The sequence below is a fragment of the Symphodus melops genome, assembly GCF_947650265.1.
Source record: "Symphodus melops genome assembly, chromosome: 10".
NCBI classification, from domain to species: Eukaryota; Metazoa; Chordata; class Actinopteri; order Labriformes; family Labridae; genus Symphodus; species Symphodus melops.
Genome location: NC_136700.1, coordinates 4,921,055 through 4,944,098, shown reverse-complemented (window position 1 = coordinate 4,944,098; position 23,044 = coordinate 4,921,055). Strand labels below are relative to the sequence as shown.

At 38.4% G+C, this 23,044-nt stretch overlaps 1 protein-coding gene across 1 annotated transcript; it reads right to left on the bottom strand.

Moving 5' to 3' along the window:
- Positions 1–2,715: 2,715 nt before the first annotated feature.
- LOC306830445 (SR-related and CTD-associated factor 4-like) lies at positions 2,716–21,484 on the bottom strand. Its single transcript, XM_079353959.1, has 18 exons — positions 21,256–21,484; positions 20,200–20,283; positions 19,445–19,489; positions 19,167–19,328; positions 18,932–19,049; positions 18,682–18,812; positions 18,440–18,583; positions 18,268–18,341; positions 17,601–17,697; positions 16,826–16,909; positions 16,591–16,670; positions 16,249–16,436; positions 15,761–15,861; positions 15,556–15,669; positions 15,307–15,463; positions 15,104–15,200; positions 3,867–4,000; positions 2,716–3,789 (listed from the first exon to the last, which is right to left on the bottom strand). Exons 1-18 carry the CDS (start codon positions 21,283–21,285, stop codon positions 3,356–3,358), a joined length of 2,274 nt encoding a protein of 757 aa, XP_079210085.1. The 5' UTR covers positions 21,286–21,484; the 3' UTR covers positions 2,716–3,355.
- Between the last annotated feature and the right edge of the window lie 1,560 nt (positions 21,485–23,044).

Here is a 23,044-nt window from a genome sequence, read left to right as displayed (position 1 = left end):
GTTTGAGTTGCGCATGCAGGTTCTGTAACCGCAGCAGAAAACATTTTCCACAGGTTGATCAACATCTTTGACAAAAGAAGTTCAACTTGTATCCTTTGAAACGACAGTAAACAATATATACAACTGATTGAAATTCCAAATTAGATTCAACCAATCAAATTGAACAGAATCTTCTGACTGTCAACACTGACTTTGACTTATTCCACAAAACTATACTGATGGCTTAGCAGCAAAAACAAATAACTCACTGAGCTTTTAAAGCAGAAATAAAATGGTTCATTTAAAAAGCAACGGGCTTGAGGGTGTGTTAACACGATTACTTCTGACAGCTGAAAAAGTAGAATAACTGCATTCAAGCTACATAGCTCTCAGTTACAAATGTGCATTAGCACTAATCTGATGAGCTCTCTGTTGCAAAACTTGAGCCAGGATAAACTTTTTTTGTTCTTTTTTTTTGCCCCAAACAACAGTGCAGTTTCTCATTAGGCCATTGCATTAGGAGCACCGCTGTGAAAACAAATTGGGTTCGGCGTAATGTTTGAGGAAGCCGCATGTTTTAACGCTTCTGTTGGCGTGAACAAGGCAAACACTGCAGGATGGTGTGACGGCTTCCTGAGAACAATTCAGGAAGCCGTCCAACAGAAGGACTGTACAGCTTCCACACATGCTGTATACGTTGAAAACTGAAGAATCTCGTCAATGTCTCCGTGACACCTTCTGTTCCAGCTCAGGAGCTTTGAGTAGAAAGAGTGTGAGGACAGAAGCAATGCTTTTAGGCAAATTATGGGATTGGAACATGCTGAGCATTAGGACGGATACAAAGTGGATTATGCTGCGTGGTTTAAGAGATTTCTCTGAGTGTTGTAACATTTTTTCCTTGTGGGAAACTCTTTAAATGTAAGAATTAAAAAAATCAAACATATGTGAAGAAATGCACTACTTAATTTCTCCCTTCAAGTCCATGGGGGCTGATTATTTTAGTCTTCCATCACTTGTTTTAGACGTGTGTTTTCTATAAACTGTAGCAGTTAATGCTGTATATCTTTCTTATTTCCCTGGATGAAGTTTTTTTAATTGATCATTTGAAGAAAAGTCTTGTCAAATTGCTCTCAGCATGTTGCAGAACAAGAAAAAAAAAAAGGGTCTTAAAGCAAAATTTCATTCGAAAGCATGAATTGCAGGAAACACAGTGACAACAGTTCATGCAGGCCTGGTTGCTGAAACACCTTATAGACTGCTTCCATCTGTCTGTTTCAATTTACAGTGTGCTCTTTTTCAGAGACTAACAAAACACTGGCCACATGCATGTATGTTGTTATAAGACCTGTAAACGTCTGATGCAGCACTGTGTACTAAATTCCCAGCATTGCACATTCATATTAGTTGAGAGTCCCTTAGACAGCAGCAGTTCGGGATGTTTATCGCAGCACAACAGGAAGAAAACCAATTACAGCAGCAGAGTAGTGACGCTGCAACAAACTTGACATCATAAGGTCATTGGAGTTAAGCAGCTGTACGAATGAGCTATTACCTCTCAGCTGAGTCACCTGCACATGATCTGCTCCTAAAGCACGGTGTAAACACAGAAGCAGCACCGGATCTGTACTGTTTACAACGCAGAGAGATGGAGCGAGCCCGATTAGAGTGACTGCTTCATGCAACAATTTACCGCACTGAGGCCACACGCCCCTTCTCTTCTCTCCTTCTATGCAAACAGCCTGAATGTCCAAAGAGACGTTCAAACACCTCCGAGGTGATGCGGATGTCCCTCTGCCTGTTTTCCTGTTTTCCTGGTTAAAACTGCACTCTGCTGCTAAGAAGAAGAAGATGCATTAGTCAGTAGGGCTGCTGTGCAGGATGACTGTCTGTGCATGCACGTAAACCCCTGCTGTATGCACCGTCACTCTGCTGCTTTTTACCCCCCAAAAATCACAGATGTCTCACTGAATGGCCAGACACCAGACGTGCGACAATCGGTAAACACGAGACGGCTTGTCGGAATCGTCCATGGAAGCAGTCCGCCGCCTCGGTGCGGTATCAGCTGTCACCTCTGATAAACTTGTATGATTGAGTGACGCGGTCATGCGTCCACGCGGCGCTAGGACCATGCGGAGACATGTTCGGACATCGGGATTTTCTTCCCTTATAATAATGAGGCCCGCATGCATACCGGCACCTCTACATACCTGTCACCGCCACTCCTCCTCGGTTCTTGTTGTGTCCATCCCGACGTTAACATCTTCCCATCATCCACATCTCTTGACTCCTGCCGCCTCTCCAAGGTCTGCCTGCCTGCCTGCCTGCCTGTCCACGGACCATGCGTGCTGTTTCACACTGTTGAGAGGGGGCGGAGCCCAGCTTCCTTGGAGACGGCGTGCAAGTGGATCATCACGGTGCCACTTATTTCTTATCGGAGCCAATCAGCGGCGAGTCACCTCAAATCGACATGAAATACAGTATCTATGAGAGATGCGATGTGGCCGGAGTGGTCAGTGTTATGGTCACGCAACAAACAGAGATATATTACCTAATAAAAACTCTGGTGAGGTCTGTCAGTGAGTAAATGACACAAGATAGACGCTCTTAGTTAGTGGCACTTCTGATTAATGTATTTCTGAATACAATAATAAAAGTTTATGTTGCAATTATTCAATATCAGTACTATTAAAAAAAATATGACGTGTGAGTTTGAACAACAAAAGTGAAAACACCTGATCAAATGGTAGTTCCTCTTTTTAATATTCACAGCACATGATTCTACAAGGTGTGACCTTAGTATACAACAGAGGTTGGTTATGGTAACAGGGTTTGTTCTACCCTCTACTGGCAGGACATGAAATCCCTCCTGCTTTAAATGCAATCCACTTCTGGTGAGGGAGTTGAACATCAGCTTGGTAAAAAGGCCTTTTACTGAACAAAAAAATACCCACAAAAGTATGAACTATATATTTTAAGGTTATGTAGTCTAAGAACACAAATTCTGGTTAGGGTATTATGTCAAAAACTCAAACTGTCTGTTAGCTTTCCTATAACACAACTACCAAAGCTATAGATTTAAGCATAAAGATCACATCTTCAAATATACAAAAAGATAGGAAACGGCTAAAAGCAAGAACAATATTCACAGCAAGTGGACTCGTCTCTGATGAGCTAGGGAAAGCACAGAAAACATTCAGAACATGGTGTCATTGTTTATTTCAACCTAAGAAAATGTTCCTGTGGTGTAAGAAAAAGTCTCAGAGTTCTCGACTGAAAAGTTCATCAGTCCACACTGAACCAGGTGTTCTGATGTGGAACAACATCTTCCACAGCGGTTCAGCTTCCTGTCCTTACAGGTCCATCGCTCAGCAAAACTCTACCACCTCCCTCCGGGAAAAGGGGGCCCGCAAAATCCAGGTCCCCCATTTCGGAAAAGCCTTCTGTCTCTGTCATCCATACCTCCTGGTCCCATGGGGGGAGGTCGATGGAAAGGAGGTCCACGAGGAGGAAAGCTCATTGGCATTCGGAACCTGTCCGGTGGAAACATGGGTCCTCCAGGCATCATTTGAGGGGGCATGTGTGACATGTTGGGAGGTGGGAGGAAGGGAGGTACATGAGGATTTGGCATACCAGGGGGAGGCTGCAAAGGGGGCATAACTGGTCTGGGACCCGGCATGACACCTGGACCTGGCAGGTTGATGACTGGTGCAGCGGGAGACCCCAGCTGGTTGTCAGCGCAGACATCTGAGGGTGTGCCATTGTCTCCTAAAGAATCATTCATCGACTTATCTGGAGGGTTCACACTCCCTGCTGCAAAAGAGGATAAGATAAGGTTTTATTGATCGCCATAGAAAGTTAAGTATTGTGGCAGCAAAAGGAAACCTTACCTTGTGGCAACTTTGCTAGGTCAAACTCTGATGGGATAAAATGAGATCCACCTGGAGGCATGGCAGAGGGGGACAGCATGATGGGGCCAGGAAAAGCTGGTGGACTTCTGATGGGCTCGGCCTGTTCAACTGGCGGCACCTGGAAGACACACAGACACAATTGCATCCTTATTAAGAACACATGAGCAAAGAAGCCAGCTTGAAGCTGAAAATGAAGAACTTTATAAACAGGTTATGATCCCACATCTGATGGATTTCATCTCGTATGAATTCATCTGGTGTAGAAAAAAGCTCATGAAGTGTTTGTACACTAATTCTCAGTGAAATCTTCCTCTACTACAGAAGGATCCTTGAAATACGATATAATACATTATACTCCTCTGCTTCCTCTTGAGAAGTTAAAACAAACAAAAAAAGGGAAGAAAAAGGCATACATCATTTTTTAATAAAGATTCCCCCAGTACGTTTAAGGGAGACATCAGACAAAGAGGCTGACATCACTTCCCCCTGAAAGAGCAGCTACTGATAGAGCATGTTTAAAATTCCTTTAATCCTTTGAACGTTGACAGTCTTTAATGTGATATCTGTGTCCTACTGTTAAACACAGAGGGGACAAAAACATGAACACATCTTTTAAGATTCAGCTCTGCCTTGTGCAGGGATACAAGGCCTTGACGTGCAGATGTTTACCCTGAAAATACAGAAGACTGTGTCATAATGAGGCATCGTTTATTCCCACAATACTTTGACAGAACATGTAGGTGAAGTCAGTGAACACACGAGTCCTGAAATACAAACTGAACTTGTGCTCAGTCAAAATGAGAACAAGAGGCTGCATTGCAGACTAGGTTTGATAGCTCGGCACACATCAATGGTATATAATACAATTCTTATTTAAGGTTGTTTGTAATGCCATGCTACAACAATGCTGTATAACACAAGGATGTTGTTTGCTAGTGAAAAGATCAATCAGAAAATACCACTGGGACTATTTTTTTTTTTTTTTACATCACATTTGTTACTTACCCCTTGAATACAGTCTGCAGCTGTGAACCTGGCATTTCCAGGGTTAATAATATACATATACATACAGACTCCCTTAAGATAAAACAAGGACACCTGCTCGTTTTGTAGCTCACGTGTGTAAGACAGTTGAAACGTCAGGGACAGACAGAAGCTCAGGCTGAACGTGCGTTCACGACCTGACTATTTATTTGTATGAAGTAAAAACTGACGAGAACATGTGTGAGTGTTCATGGCTGTACGTTTCGTCACTACACATCTCTAATATAACAGGAAAGCGAGGCGTTTTATTTTGGTAGAGCTGTTGGCTCCTGAGGAACACAGACTCTTGAAAGAGGTGCAGATCATTAATATAGCATTGCTGGACAATTCCTGTATTTACTTTATTGACGTAGAACAAGCATCCCTTACTTACAGCTGATACAGTGGACATACTTTATGGACAAATTAAATAAAGAGACGTGGGGAAGTTTCAGTGTCTTAAGTGCCTGCACAGGTACAGAGTTCACATATAAAGATTTTAAAACCAGGAGAGAGGACCATTTGAAAACTCTCTCATGTCTCAATGAGAATATGTTTTTAAGTGTTCAAGGAAAGCCAACATGTTTGTAAGAAAGCCTTAGTACAGCCAAAGCATTCAGTGGAAACCTGTTTTGAGTTATTCTTCTGATAGACCAACAGAAAACTCAGTCCCTAAGTTTGAGAAAAGTCTTTCTCACAGAAATACTCATTGTATTATTTCAGTGATTCAGCTTGTGAGTACAGATTTAATTTTAACTATTAAATAAGCCTCAGGGAATACTGCCATTTCCTTCTCTGCTTCAAAACACAAAATTTGAGTCTTTTTATAAAGCACTGAAAAAACTGGTTGAAATAAATTGTGTATATACACACACACAGTGTATATATATATATATATATATATACAAATATATATATATATATAAAGTTAATAGTATTTTGTAAATATAGGCAATACTGAAATAATTTTATCAGTGTCAATAATTAAATAAGTAATAAATCATTGTGAAATACGTTCAATGCATTTAGAATGAGCCCATCACTATAATAAAAATAAAACAGTGAATGAGAATACATGTTTTTATCATGGTTCATGTGTAGAACTAGTCACTACATGACTGCACTGTCCTCCATTTTAGTTTAAGAGGTTGAATTAGTAAAATTTCAAACATTTCAATGCTGATTGCTCAACGCTTGAATCTTTTCATGCATTCATCCCACAACTCTGAAATCTATTATAATCCTAATTATCTTTCCCTCCTATAAATTAAGAACTATTAATAAGAGAGAAACCAACTCCATCAAGTTCAAACTCACAGCCCACCAGATGCTCCGAGCAGACTCTCTCTTCTTGGTGCTGAAGCTGATCATACAAACATTAGCTTCATAGACGTTCACCTAGTCATCTTGATAAAGATACTGGGGGGGAAAAAAAAAAAAACCAGCACAGCAAATATCACGACTGGTTCACAGGTTCAAAAATGTGCAGCATCAAAAGATTTCTCTCTTTTTACACCAGTTTTTGGTGTAGACACATTTTCATCCCATGTGGCGGGATGTGATGAGAAGACACTTTGCCCTGGTTGGTGGTTAGCAAAGGACAAAAAATAAATAAATACATAAACACCACAGGCATACACAAAAACTGATAAGGGTATTACATCTTTGTATAACACAAGTGTTCCCACTAAATTAATTAATTTTAAATATTTCTTGGTGCAACAGAAGTTAAATATTTACAGTTTATTACCATTTAAAAGTCAGCACCACAAGGCAAAAATTTTTTATTGGCCAATTCCTTTTGTGCATCCTGATCACTTTTATTCACTTATGTAACTTTTCTTTATTATAATTATGATCTAGACTTGTCTGAGTTACTGCATTTCTGCACCGCAGAAATCCTAAAGCTGTAGCTTTATAGAAGGTAGCCTTTAAAAATGTTAAATGTATTTATTAAAAACATTACTGGGTTGACTTTAGTTTAGGAACTTATAAGAGTGGCAAAACAAAAAAATAAAATAACTTAGCATATCAGCACGATCCAGGTTGCGATTATTTCTGACACAAGTTCACTCCTTCACTGCGAGACAATCGTTTCAATTTACTTGACTCTTAATTCAAATCATAGATTTTACTGAACAAAATCATTGATTGATATTGTCAAGTTTTATTTTGAAGATGTAAATAAGAAAAGACAACTCACAAGAAAAAAAAATTACAAAGTTGACAGAAAGTCAGAAAAAGACGTTAAGCTGTCAAACACCATGTCGAAAAGGAGTTAGGAGTATGAACTAACCAATCCCACCCCGTCTCCAATAGTTATCACTCATCCTGTCACTTTCTTATGTTATCATACAATTAAATTCATTATTAATATTGAAAAGCGAGGTCTGACACTGTGTGCCTTTCTGCCTGTACATCTGCTCTTTGAGCACTCTTCTTCAGCAGAAAGGTTTGTAATTCTCCCCGAGCTAATCCTTTTGTAAAACATTCCACCCAGTTGCTTACTTCCACTACCCGTCATGTACACAAACCTGGTAACAGAAATGTTAATAGTTCTCATTTCTTTGTTTTTTTTTGTCATGTTAGTTTTAGAGAGGTGCAACAAACGCACATTTTCTACATACAGTAGTGAAGCACTCATTGTTGCAGTGAACTCTGTCAAAAAGTGAAATAGCAGTTTAGCAATTTGTATTACTTCAAAACAAACCTAGGAGTGTTCAAAATTACATGAATACACTTTTCATTTGGTTCCCATTAGGGGGCCGCCTACAATCTATGGGGGATATAAAATTTTAGATGTGCACATATTAACTTAAATCAAAAGACTAAGTGTATAGTTTATACAAATGTATTCTGGCATGAACGTCTGTAAGAGTTTTCTATAGTTAAAGAAAATTGAATTGTATATACAAAAATTAAATGATTTGTTAATTTAAAACAGCAATTCACTTTCACAGCACTTTCCCCAAGTCTGGGTCCACATGATATCTACTTCATGGAAACACCACCAAGTGGTCATTAAAAGAACTGAAGGCAAAAGCTTATTGCACTGGATTACAATTTGGTCAGTTCTTGTTGATGGATCCATCAGGAGCCCAAATAAATCTGCTGGTTCTATCTTAGTAAAAAATCTGCCAACAAAACCAGACAAGATATAAAGAGTTTTTCCGATGGGGGGAAAAAAAAAAAGAAGTCAAAAATGCAGAGTGGATATGATTGGAATCGACTTTTAACCTACCTTAGTCCAGCAGTGATTCTCACACAAAGACTGGCTGTCGTTTTCAGTTTCTACCTACTGAAACACCTCTTTCCTGCTGCAGAGGCGTCTTTACTCCTGTTTGCACCAGAGTTTGAAATAGTGAACTCATTCATAGCAGCTTTTATTTGAAGTCTGCCACTTCTAAACTGCACCTTAATCTTCAAGTGCTGGGATAGGTAGTTTTTGGCAAATTCATGAAGAAATATTTGTTATTCTTTCAGTTTAGAGTAGCTTGATGACTTTAAATTTAGAATTACTTCATGGCAGTGAAAAGGAACTAAACTATTGTATTATTTATTCCACAGCGACTGCATGGCTGTGGTCCTTTCAGTCAAATCTTGTTCTGGTTTCTTTTGCCTCTAACGTCCTACAGACAGTGAAACTAAAGATATTTCTATACAAGCTCTTGGTCTGAATGCTGTAAATTGCTTTGTATAAAGCTGAAAAATAGCAGGCATCTTTTGACTGCTGTGCTGTGTCAAATGTCCTCTTATAAAATTGTGACATTTCATGACCAGTTCAAAATTAGATTGGATTTTACACTTTAAAGACAAGTCTTTTTTTTTTTTTTACTAAGGTATTAACTTGAACATTTGTTCTTTAGTGTAAAATAAACTTCAACAATTCAGATAGAAAAAAAAAAGAAAAAAAGAATGGGATTTTTTTTTTACATCATCGCTATATGTGGACACTACCTTTCATACTCTTCTAAATCTTTCAAGATGAAAATGAATTTAAAAAAAAAAAAAAAGCTGAAGTGGCTCTAAAGTCAAACGGCTGTGATGTAGCATGAATACGGGGTTAGCAACAGAGGGGTCTGCTCTTACCCTGGTGTTCGCTCCATCAGCAGAAAATACAGGATGTGTGCTGCTCCATTTCGCCCGCAGGTTAAATCAGCCAGGCAGCTGGTCAATGCATCTTTGATCAAGACTCAAGTCCCAGACGGGTATCGTCTCGCTTCTTTCCCTCTTGTACACATAATTCCTTTGTTCTTTGGATATACCTGCTACTCGTAAAACATGTGGAAAGAAAGTAATGAGGCAGCCCTACAAAATACTGACCTTGATATCTCAAGCTTATTCACAAGTGACATGCAAAAAAAAAAAAGTCCTTCTTTCATTTCTGAGCCTTTTGTTACCGTCCAGCCATTTCACAGCATCACCTAAAAGTGTAAATCCAAATTTCAAATGACTTCAGTTACACTTCACCTCTATTAGGCTCTGTGAGAGTCAAACACTTCTTCCACACAATGACACGGCCCATGCCATACTACTTGATGCGTCTTAAAAAAAAATGTACCTGTCCTTGTAAAATAAGTGAGTTCACATATACGGTGAAGAGTGCTCCGCTTTCACACTACTATTAATCGTTAGTACAGAGTGCACAGCTCCCATTCAGAGCATGAGGACCAGCTTCAGTGGTCGTTATTACCGATAACGTTTGTGTCATTCATTAAAGGTTTTTAATGTTTTTAGAGGGCTGTTGAGAAAATTGCTTGGAGTAAAATATCTATGACAAATAGAAGGCAACGCAAGGTTACAGGTCATTCTGAATCCCTCTCTCCCTGCTCTCTCACTCACATTCCCTGCATTTACAGAGACACCAAAACGGAGCGTTCTGAGAGAGCTGGTTCATACAGGGTCGCAAACCTCCTCTGGTGCTTGATTATGTTGACCAAAGCACAGCACATATGTTTCATTTAGAGCACAGGGGAATGTTTGAATCTTTTTTTTAATGATTCGGCAACTTTTGTATAGTTCTAGTTAATTCACTATTAAACAATAACAAGGACATGACAGGTGATTTAAACAGAGGCTCAGAGTTTGTACCATGTGTTCCTTTTGTAACCACCACATATGCAATCTTTGTTAATAGGTAGTTGTTTTTTTTACATTTATTACTCTATTGTAAGTGATGCCACAGCTGTTTCTTTCTCTACACCTCACATCAAACATACCCGATTACCTGCAGAAGCAATAATTGATGGTTGAACAGAAAACGCGCATCAGTCCGTACATTCTGGATCAGGCGATTCAAAAAAGGTGAAGAATTTAACATTTTCAGACCCTCTAATGAAACACTGAGCTCATATATGAGCTTTGACATCATACCCCAACAATACGAGGGCCACGATACTGAGTGATATTTGGCATTCATTATGAGTCCAAGCAATGTTAGAAGTTTTATACTGCAATATGTAAAGTAATGCAATATGCCTTCAGATGAAAGGCAGATTTTTGTTATGAAAATCAATCAGAATATGTTACAAAGCTCAGTCCTACACAAAGGTCCCCTTTACTTCTAAGAAGCAACTTTGACACATTTTAACAGTTAACAAAATGCAGCACCCTAATGAAATCTGAGATACATTATGGGCAAATATGAAATCATTTAGCATATGGGCATTTTGCAAGAGTTAAACCTGTCGTGCGTCAGGCCCTATCAACTCCCATCTTTTCAGACATCTGGATACGTTTATTTCATGCGTTGCTTGTTTAATTAAAGATAGCATTGCTTAGCAATGTGCTACATTCTCGCCACTTTCACTTCTCCCTCTATCCGTGCTAAAACAGGGCCAAGAATCAAACTCCATCCTTTTGGCACAACACATGCTGACCACATCATGTTATTAAAAATGTGTAATTTGACACTTTCACTTTACACCAAACCTGCCATACAGACAGAAGAGTCAGTCACAGAGCATAAGCTTAGATGTGCTGATCCAGAAATTAATTGTGATTTATGGAATCAATTTATGGATTCATGGAGTTAACGCACAGTGAAAAAAAGACAGCAGTTTGTCATAGCATTCAAACTGTGCCAAGACACCGCACTTTGTGGAATTAATTAAATAACAATATTATGGTGTTGTGATGTACATCTTACAATTCAAGCTGCATTACCAGCCTGTGGTCAAGTCTACCTGTGCTGTATACAAGCCAGAGGCAGATGACCAAACCAGTTATGTAGAGACATTTCCAAACATATGAAACATGACTCACAGGGGTGCCACATATTACACATAAAACAGCAAATTGGTTATTAAGATTTAATTGACAGAACCTAAAGAAAAACCTAAAGATATTTTGTTGGTCACTATGGTCTTCACAGAACTTCAACACCGATTTGATAGAAATCTAAAATGCTACCAAATGTGGATTTCTGTTAGGCCCATTGATGTTAACTGCAAGAGTCGACGCTAACAGTTTAAATTCTCTTTTTTTGATGCATCCCTGGAGGGAATGAGCTGTCAGACTCACAGTTGAACAGACAAAGCAGCCCTTTGCCAGCCTACCACATCCAATAAAGAGCTTCCTTACAAACGTCAAAAGTGAAAGCAGCACGTCATCCTCCTGTAGTAATATTCCTAAAAGGTTCTTTGATGCAATTCAATTTTACATGTTGGCCAACTTCAAGATACAAACTGAAGAAAAGGAACAATCTAAGGCATCATCCATATAAGAATCATTTCTCTCCATGTCTGTCGCATAAAGGACCACTTACTGGCTAGCTGGGTCTAAATCAGGCCCAGTGTACTCATGTGATGTTACATGCGACTGTGACAGAGTTTTCGGGCTCAAAAGAAAACATAATGAACTAGCGTGGTAGAGAATATTGAACCCTTATTTCTCTTTATTATCAGGTTTAGAACTCCACATTCTGGAAGTAGAGTGGACGGCAGCTGTTTGGACCCATAAGGTCTCTACACTTACACACTTCGAATGGAAGTCCCTTTGACTCTTTTGCTGCTGATTGAGGAGCAAACATGACAGGACATGGAATAGAGTCCAAGACACAAGCGTCCCACCACAGCCCTGAATTTGCATCTTGCAAAGAAGGAAATGTACTGTGATGTAAAGATTGCAATATCAAGAGTTAACTTTGGTCATATTCATGTAATACAAGGCAGATGAAGGCAGACACTTATTGGGTTCCAAAGCATCTTATTATACAACTTTCAGATACTTTTAATCTTTAGTAAATATGAAAATGGTTCCTTTGGTAATTAAATATTGGCACTTGCTTGAGTTATATGATCAGGTTCAATGAAGAGCATAGGTAACTTAAACCTGCTGTATGTGGTGCAGGAAATGGACAGCTAACGCACATTCTGATCCATTTCTTTTAAGAGCAGTCTTGGGTTTGACTGATGTGATCGGACTTGTAGTTACCATATGACTCTTAATGAAACATCATCCACTTCTTGTTTTGCTGGGGAATTTTCATTTTTGCGAGAAGCATATCTGAACAGAAACAACAAGCAAACGTCTCGTCCAGTTTTCGGACCAAGCGCAAAAAGGTGTGGCCGGCTTACCTTGTCTTCCGCCTGGACACTTCTCTCATTTGAGCCTTTGAGTCCAACCAGCAGCCAGATAGTCCCAAGCTCAAAACATTTGAGCAACCGTTCTTCAAAGTGGTGTGCACAGTTTAGCAGGTCTGCTAAGTATGGAAGGTGACCGTCCAGTCGAATCATGTTTTGTTAGACCTACTATGTTGACCATTTTCTATGCATTTAGCCATTAGAAGACTTTTTAAATTGTTAATGTCATAACTAATAATTGCCAGCAGTTCAGACGTTCATCCAGTGCAGGGGTGTCCAAAGTGCGGCCCGGAGGCCATTTGTGGCCCTTGAGTGGATTTTTTGTGGCCCTTGACTTCAAATCGAAGAATTAGAAGATTTTGGCCCGAGGCCTCATCAGATGGCATATTTCGTTCTTTTTTTCTTTTTCATGTTTGTGAGGGAGACCTATAAAAGCCTGACTATTCTTTCCAAAAAATTAGAACACAACAGTTTCCCACTGCAATTAGTTATTGTGTATTTACATAATTTTTTGAAGAGGTCAAAATACAAAAAGTTCCTTCCAATATTTAAAAAAAAACAAACAAAAAAACCCTGTGGCCCGTGAGCGATTCTAACGCGACAATTTTGGCCCGCAAGAAAAAAAGTTTGGACACCACTGATCCAGTGTGAAGTCTTGATCAATTAAATTCCCTTTTATTCTGCTGCTTTAACGGAGTCATTGAACGCTCATGGTCAGCCTGTATACTCAGGCGTTAAGGATTCACAGTAAAGCTGAACGTTTAGAGTTATGCATTTGGTAGACAGATTGAATTAACAATGAGTCCATCAGGTCTCTCATTGTCTCTGTAAAAACTATTTTTGGAGGTCTGCATTGAAGACATTTTCCATTACATTTGATGTTTTGGTCACACTTTATAACCATTTAAAAGTTCAGCTTCTGATGCTTGGATAGATAGAAAAATGTATGATTCATTTGAATACGTTGTTCAGCCTTAATTCACACCTAATGATGCAACGTAACACTAAATCTCACTGAGTCTTTTCATCTACTCAACCATCTTATTGTTTTTACAAATGTAGTTCGAAACAATCTCTGATAACTTCATCAAAAGCAAACAGACAGAAATACTCCCATCTACACATACAACAGTAACAGTTTTTGTCATTCCCCACTTTATTATTAAAAAGGTATTCTGCACAGACAAAAGGAAGCTAAAAGGAAGCTAAAAGACTTTTTTGAAGAAGAAGGAGAAAAGAAGAATTATTGACTTAAATGCCCTCAACAGAGTGGAAATAGGTGGATGAGGATTTCTCTGAAACATCCCACATGATGCACAGACGTTAGAGACTTTTTCCCAACGATTCTCGGATGAAAACTATTCCAATATTCATCAACGCTGAAACATCTCTCTTGTAATGGGACCGTTTATTTCAGAACTTTAAAATACTATCATTTCCCACATCTTGCCTTTGTTTTTTCTTTCAAAAATGCTTCACTACAATAACGTAGGGACTGAGTATCACTGAACTCAGACGATCCAACCTATTTAGTCCCAGCCTCCCAGTGTGTATCGGGGGTTTCTTTGAACGATATTGGGAAAGAAGACATCTTCTATTGGCATGGCTAGTAGTTTTATTCATAATTATTTCTTATTTGTGTAGTTGGAAGATATTGAGCTCATAGGTCTACAAATGTTCACATATTAATCAAAACACTGACCAAATGCTATAGTGCAAACTTTGACCGGCAGCTTCTTTATGACTAATCACTCACAGTAAAGCACTGACATAAGCCCATAAAGTATGAAAGTAACGCTGTTGGGTCAGAAAGGTGCTGCTTGTACACTTTAGAGATGTAACAATGCCTCACAATACAATTGGCTCAATCTGCTTTTGGCTTCACTTTGACGTCAGAAGCTGAAGAAGAGTAACGAACAGACAAGGTGGAAGCAAAAACAAGTGTGCAAACATGTAAGGGAAACAGGCTGCACAACCAATATGACGCAGCACGTTAAACTGCAACACTCTACAAGCTCGTGACAACAAAACACATGAAACGCATACAGAGGGAGGTGGATTAGTAAGCCAACTCGCCCTAACAAGTGCAAGAGCCACAGAGACGACTTCATGCAGCAGTGATTTAAGGATTTGGGTTGATGATGGTCACAGAAGTCTTCTTGAAAAGCTTTCTGTGCATCAACCTCAGAAACAAATGCTGCAGCTCTTCATATTTGAGGAGAGTGCACCAATTTAAGGATTTCAAATCCTTCAGGTCTTTTTAATACCAGCTACCAGAAATAGTAATAAATTGGCATCATACACCAAATATGTGGACACATATAGTATTGTGAGTTTAGTGTATTGTTACATCCCCAGTGCACCTTGATTTGAGTACTATTTCTTATTGAATGGGAGAGTCTTAAAGGGAGTATCTACTGTGCCATTCATTGTGGGTTTTTTACTTGTGACAAGATTCTTGAAGAGAACATGAGAAGGGTTTCAGATAAGCTCCTTTACAATTATTTATTCTTTGTAGAGTCTCATTGTGAAAGTTGAGTATCCAAATCAAGGCTATTAAAAAGAACTTGTCATACTGAAAAGAAAGTGTTGAGAGACAGTATTAGCATTACCTGTACGTGAGCAGCTGTGGTCCCATCTACTGGTACACTTTCAGATGCTCCATTAACTGCTGGTGGTTTGTTGAGGTCCTTGGCTTTAATCCAATCTTCACATCATGAAATTAAAAAAAGAATGACAACATGAGGTAAACAGTTTCTAATGACCTTCAGCTGGTGAATCTTTCTTCATTGGCTCTTGGGTCAAGCGTTTACCTTGATTCAGCGTCTCTGTATCCAGTACGCCCCCTTCCCGATAGATTTCCAACTCCTCAACTTTGACTTTGTTCCAGGGGATGTAGGTAACTCCTCGCTCCACATCCCAGAACTTTTTGTGAGCTGATTTTATACCTTTATTTAAAGCCCAAGCGATCTAGACAAGAAAGGCAGCAGCTATAATCATCACAATAAACACAGCAAATATGAACAATGACCCATAATGCCTTTGTGTAAATAATTAAATACCTTTACAGGTTTTTGATTGACTTTGTATGACCCTTTACTGAGTTTGTTTAAGGCTGTATTGGCATCTTGTCTGTGAACCATAACAATATAAGCACAACCTCTGGGAGGAATCATCTGTATGAGGAGAAAGATCAGAAGTCATGTTCAAACACTTTGTGGCATCTTCAGATGTTGGAGCATTACAAGCGTCTTTCAACAAACTTACATTAATCGATTCAATCTGGCCAAACTCTTCCAAAAGGGACATCACATCAGACTGCTGAGTTTTCTTGTCTAATTGTCCAACCCAAAGTGTGGTGCTGCAAACTGAATAAAAGACGAGAGATTCAGAGAATGATCAACATGACTGTGTTTTAGTGTGTACACTGTAGAAGCCTTTTTAATCTACTGCTGGATTTTGTAATGGACATGATTAACATGAATTATATTGCTTAACTGTTAAATGTAACCTATTTATTTAAGTTGGTTTGGTATTCAGTAGCTTAAAAATGATGCGTTGCCTGCAGGGTTCAACACTGTGTGTAAGAGTTGATGTTCTATTGATGTTTGATCAAAGATAAACAAATAAAACAAGAACCAATCACATCAGAGCACAACAACAAAACATAACAGCTGGTGAGAAAGACAAAAAACACACATCCAAAGAGAATGGCAATATCAATGGTAAATTAGCTATTTGAACACAATACACACCGCTGAGCGTCTGGCTCTTTATGCTGGGAAGACCTTTCTGTCTGCGCTCTCTGTCTTTCTCTCTTTCGTTTTTGTCCTGAGAACCAGAGCGGGATCCCCAGCGCCGTTCTCTGGAGCGAGAACGAGAGCGCCGATGCCTCGACCTTCTTGAACGGGATGAAGATCTTGATCTTCTTCTCCTTGGAGATCTGAAACATAAGATTGAACTCGTTCAGCAGGGTTTTATAAATTAGCCAGTTTCAACATTAACCGAGTAGTAAATGACATCATGATCATTGGAAGTTGAGAGAAAAAACTAGGACTAAAAACTTGTTTTTAAACATCTAAATGAACAGCTCTTACCTTGAACCCGTTCTTGATCTTCTGCCATAGCCTCTGTGTCGGCCCTCCCGTCTCAGCATGGAACTTTCTCTCGAATTTTCCTATCAAATAATGACATGAACTTTTTGATTAAGGGCAGAGTGTTAAAAATTCAGTTTGACATCCTGGTTTCTCAAATTACGACATTGCATTGAAACGAAATTTCCCTGCCAAATGAGGTAGCTATGGCAGTGTCTATTTAAAGTTTCACATTTACCTGTGGTTGCGAATAAGCCTCATTTAGGGAAGAGTAGCCATCTGGCATCCTATGACGTTCAACATGACTTACACCTCCACTGGGCTGAGGGATGACAAAAAGACAGCCACAGGAGACATAAGAGGGGCAGTTATGACGGAAGATGGAAGCTCCACACAGATAATCCTTTCAATGATTATCAGAATTAGATGTCATCTTCATTTCAGTGACAATTTAGACTTTTTAAATGTAAAAAAAAAAAAAAAAAAAGCAATTTTTTCAAAGCACACTTTCAGTCTGATTTCAATGTCTTCTTGGTCTGAGCAGCTGATTTTTATCTTGAGAGCTAACAATCCTTTGTAACTTCTCTTCGATTAAACTGTCATTTTAAGTTGATAAAACAACCTCACATCAAATATTTATTGAAATAACGCAGCTAAACATCATCTCCCATTCTCTCAAAAACCAGATGTTCCCTCGAGAATGACTGCTCAGCCCTTGCATTACCATCATTTACATTCACATCGTTGAAGTGCTTTATATATGAAAGTAAAACAAAAGACATGCATCAAATCATCTTTTTAATTCATTCATGAAATGTCTTAACTGCATTAAGTTTCCATTCCCGAAAGAAACTACAACCAGGGACTCTTTCAGTTGGCTGTCTCTTACTGTACGGACTCTCTTACCCTGCCTTGTTATTTACTGCTGCATCGAGTTGTTTTATCATGTTTTCATCTAATATCAAACAAACAACGGACTATAGATAATGCAGAAATAAAATAAAATTCAATACCTGTGCACCGCCAGTCTGACTCATCATATGTGGAAAAACATTCTCTGTGTTGGGCATCTGACCGTGAAACTGGTTAAACACATGTTCAGGCATACCTCTGTCATGAAAAAATATGAGGCGACAGTTAGTCTGGTTATTACAAACAAGATGACTCGACAAGGCAATAATATACTTGGAATAAAATGAGTAGAGCATCTGAAAAGATTTACATAACCTTTAAGTCATACGAAACATTATTGAAATAATTTGTAACTTGGTAAATTGGCTACATTTTTTAATTTAAAAAAAGTGCTCTACTTCACTGAAACCACTTTTTCAGCTTGATTTGCTCTGGAGGCGTCAAGTTTTGAGCTTTGTCTCATGTTTAATTCTGTTTCAGGCCAAGTAGCTGATTGTGACTGAATTGACCCGATTAGGAATTAAAAAGAGACTTGATGAGAGCTTGAATATGCTCAATATTCCACTCACACTGTAAACAAGTATTCAATTTTAGATGCACTGATCGCAAACAAACTATATTCAATCAGCTGTCCAAGTTAAAGTTAAGCAGAAACGTGCTGAAGGCTCAAGCTAAGAATTTAACAGTGCCATTGTCCCCTCCCTTTCATTCCTAACAAAAAATACACAGATCTTTCATTTACAAAAAAGGGCAATGACATAAACTTACTGTAACTGGGCAGCTCCTTCTTTAGCCATTAAATCATCAGGTTCATCATCGTAGTCAAATCGGTCCAATAGTTTCTAAGGAAACAAATAAATATCAAAGTCAGGTGAGTGAGAAAGCCACTTGCAGAAGATCATGGCAGGCGAGGGTGTAGCTCTTTAAGCTCTGCTTTTACCTCAGCTAAAGAGTTTCTCTTCTCTGTGTGTGCATTGTATGAGTTGAGCTGCTCAGCAGGTATCTGAGGTGGGTTTGTTATGTTGTTTGCAATGGCTGCCAGACTCTTATCTGCCTGCTGAAAGCTCTGAAGCATCCTCTGCAGCTGCAGGAGAAAGAGGGCGGAGTCATCTAGAATTTAAACAACTTAAAAATAAGATGATAAAAAAAAAAACAACAACCTTAAACCAGTTTATTGCTTACCTCTTGACCATGTGGGGACTGAAACAGCTGTGCCACGGCAGCTAAAGCATCAGGAGTTGGCAGTTTGGACACAGCAGGCACATCCATGGCACTGACAGGAGGCTGTGTTTCTGGTAGAGGGTCAACAGGAACTGTTCACAAAGAAGAAGATTAAAGTCTTTCGTGATCTCTTTGGACACAGTTTAAGCTTATGACAAATAACAACCTCAATTCATGACCGCTTCATGAAAGAATGATACTGTAACTTTACCTGCAAGAGCAGGAGCAGTAACACAAGATCCATCTGCCATATCCATTAGAGGCTGAATGATGTCCATGTCAAACACACCATTTTTCTGCCACAGGTTCAGGACTCGAATAATTTTGCTCTGATGGAGGAGGAAAAAAAAAAAAAAAAAAAAAAAAAAGGAACAGCTGTGTTTAGATATTTCTTATGATACGTCATGGTAAACACAGATATTATTGGATGCCTAAACTTGGATCACCTTATCATCCTCTGGACAGTGGTAAAGGTTTTGAAAGGTATCTGTGAAGTTCTTCAAGAATCTGGGCCCAAATACATCCTTGTCAACACCAAACTGATGCCGTGACTGTCGGACAATAGAATCAACCACGTACAAACCAGGGACCTTAAGATCTGGTTTACACTGAACCAAGAGAAAGAACAAAAGATGTATTTGTGTTGTCTATTTACAAGTTGCAATACAAGTGCACTGTGACCTCAATACAATGGGCATTACATTTACTGCTATATAATACATACCTTCTTGATGAACTTTTCTACTATCTGGACAACATGCTTGTAAAGCTAATAAAGAAAAGAAAACACCAGTCAGTCATTTCAGCTCACAAAAATCAGAGACAGAACTGAGAAATGTAAAGACAACATCCTCGCTTATTTTATCACAAATACTATAGGTCAAATTAAAATTGCCTTTTAATACAGAACGGCATCATATGAAAGATTAAGATCCTTTACATCAGATATTGTTTCAGCACCGAATGTGCCCACACTAAAATCATACCCAACACACATCATGTTCTATTTGTTGTTGCCTCTAGAAGTATCAATGCAGTTCAATGATGGCATGATTAAAGACACATTCTGCACCATTACAGCAAGCCACGGCAATTTACATATAAAAGGAGAAAACACATTTGGAATATGAAATAATAAAACAAGTGTACCAGTAAAAACTGAAAACGTTCAAACGACTGACACAGAATGGTCCAACAGACAGGTCAACAGACAGCAGAGACATTGCTCACTGACCAAATAAGCGTCAACAATGATACGCGTCAACAATGATACACAACGCTCAAGAAGTATGGACACCTCCTATTCCAAAGTAAACACAGAAGTCAAGCTACACTCACTTCCAGAGGGGAGAGGTGATGTGACAATGATAGGTACTTTAAAAAGGAGGTATTGCTATTTCTTGAGAATACTAACAACACATCTCTGGATTTAATTACCAAATAACACAATAAACTGTATATCATATTTCTTTTGTTTACCTTAATTGCTTTGATTGCTGATTTTGTTACAGACATCATCTTAGCCCGGGAAATCGGAGGCTTCATGTCAATCATGGAGAACAGCTGGTTGGATGGAAACAAAACAAAAACCATGTCATTTAAAACATGTCTTCTCTTCAGACAATTTCATTTGTTTTCTACTCGTTGCTCATGTGGTCCAGAGTTGACTTAGATGTACCCTGTAAACACTTTCAGGAATCTGTGATTGAGGAGAGTAGGTGATAGTCTGTGCGAGCCTGCAGACAATCACACATTTGACGTTCAATTTTTAACTGTGCTTAGGCAATCATTAATTTACACGACAGTGAGTTTTAAAAAAAACAATTGTAGGTGTTTTTATGGCCACATGGTGTTTATTAAACAATGAGCAGTAGTCTGAACAACGATGGGTTGGATGCAAGATAAATATATTTTCAATTTCCACATGGGGTTTATCTTAGAAGTAGTCATCATATGTTACGACACATAAACCAGTGAAAAACAAAGTCCAAAGATCAATGTTTAAATACCAAGACAACAAGTAGAAACCTAATCCCCGGGTTAATTAATGTTGGTGTGGTGTTTATAACAGCAGCTCGTAAAAACAAGAAACACATGCTAGACGATAGCAACGCTAAGGCTGCATAGTGACGTTGATTTAAATAGTTATTTTAATATTAAACTGATATCAGGACAAACGAAGAAGACCGGGATGGAAAGCTACGTTTCCATAAACATTATTCCGACGCTTCATTCTCGCCTTGGTGTTGAAAACTGACAGTTAACTCGACACCGAGAGGAAAGGCCTGGAGGACGCGCGTTCACGTCAACTTTAGCTCGTAGCTAACAAATACGACGAACGTTTACATTACCAATTTGACCTTAAAAAGGGGTTACTGACCAATAATTTAGAAATTAACATAGGGAATGAGATGGTTATCACTTTCAACCTAAGTACAAAACCAACGCGCAAGCAACGAAACCCAAAGGACACGCGTTAGCGGTGACTTTAGCCTACAAGTTTAGCTGTTGGGGTAAAACACAAGCAAACTTTACCTCCATGTTGAACGCGTTCACTGCATCCATTATGGTCTTATTCTGACAGACGATCGATGAACTTGAAAACGTTTACAACCATGTGTCGTTAATTAGTGAAATACATATCCAGGACCATAAAATAACTCTATTTTTAATATGTTTATGGTTACATTCCTCTCCGACGTTCTGCTGAGACGCTAGCTTCGTGGTTCCTCCCCTCCCGTGCGTGTCACTGTGGTACGCACGTATTACGCACTACAAAGTGGCGTTAGCGTCTGACGTCATAAAATAATGCTGCTTTCAATAACATCAGAAAAAACGAAAAGTACCAAATAAACAACAATTCAAAATACAAATGGAAAACTGCATACAATTATCAAGTGGACTGAGAGACAAAGAAGCAAATAGAGACATCAAACATTTTTAAAACCTGGAATATGTGATTTTCTTTCTTTCTTTCTTTTTTCACATGTATAGTTTGTTCATTTTATTAAAGTTCTATTTATTTGTGTTTATCTTTCGTATTGTTTTGTGTTGACATATGGTTGTGTCAAAAAACGTCATGAACATCGGAAACGCTTATTGCATTTTTATTAAAAATTTACAGTAAATAAATGCTTCAAATTAATCTCTCCACTGTACTTTGACCTGCCTTCCCACATAGATATATTGAAAAAAAGGGGGGGTTAATCTAACCAGAGTTAATACTGAAGAGTTGGCATAAAAATAATAAACAAGAGCTAAATTATGTTTACAGATCTTTGAATGTAAGCGTTAAAAATGCATTATATCTATAACTACTTGTTTAATTTAAAAATATTTTAACTTCTTAAAGAATTTTTTTTTATAGCATATTGCTTATTAATGAAGAACTACAATTCCTAGTTATTTTAACCTGCACCTTGTTGACTGACTCTTTTATGCCCTCCTGTGGCCAAACCTGGACACTGCGTGCCTCTGCAGCAGTACATTGACAAAACAGAAAGGAGGAAAGACTTGAGCAGAGCAGTCAACAATGTGCGTCTGAGGAGTAAAGACTAAGTCGTCGTGTAGTTTTTCATCGTGATCAAAATAATGTCCTCTACAAACTCTTTGGAATGAGATCGATTTTGTTTTATGTGAAAATGAGATAATGGGCATTATGGAGAACTCAACTAGTGCTGTTACCTACGAGTGGGAATACTATGATGATTATCTTGATCCTGTGGTTGTGGATCAGAACAAGCTGAAATACAATAGGTGTAAGTCTTTAAATCTTTAATATTCTGTTTTTCACATAAACATTTTGCAACTTTTTTGACAATTAATCCATGTGTTATGGCAGCCTAATAGCTGTTATCTCTATCTGAAAGATTAAAAAGTTAATTGTTTGTACTTTTTTTTTTCTTTCAACCAAAAGTCAGTTATTAAGGTAGTTTCTGTGAGTAACAGGGAAACATTTTTGGCTCTTTTACATTTGTTGATGATGACCCAATTGTTTATATTTGAGCAGTTTTGATTTCATAGTTTTAGATAACATTTGTTGTGAATTGGCGCTATAAAAATAAAGATTGATTGAACTGTCCTTTTCCATTTCAGACTCAATTGTTATAATATTTTGGATCATTCTGGCTGCTTTTGTGGGATTTCTATTTCTTAGTCTGAATATAATGTCTGGCAATGGACACTGCACAAGGTAATAATCTTAATCTTACTAACTGGAACATAGGTAGACAACATTGGCTTTGCTAACTGATTATTGCAATAAACATACATGTGGACAAACACAGATATCTTTGCTAAATAAGGCTACAACAACATAGCTCTT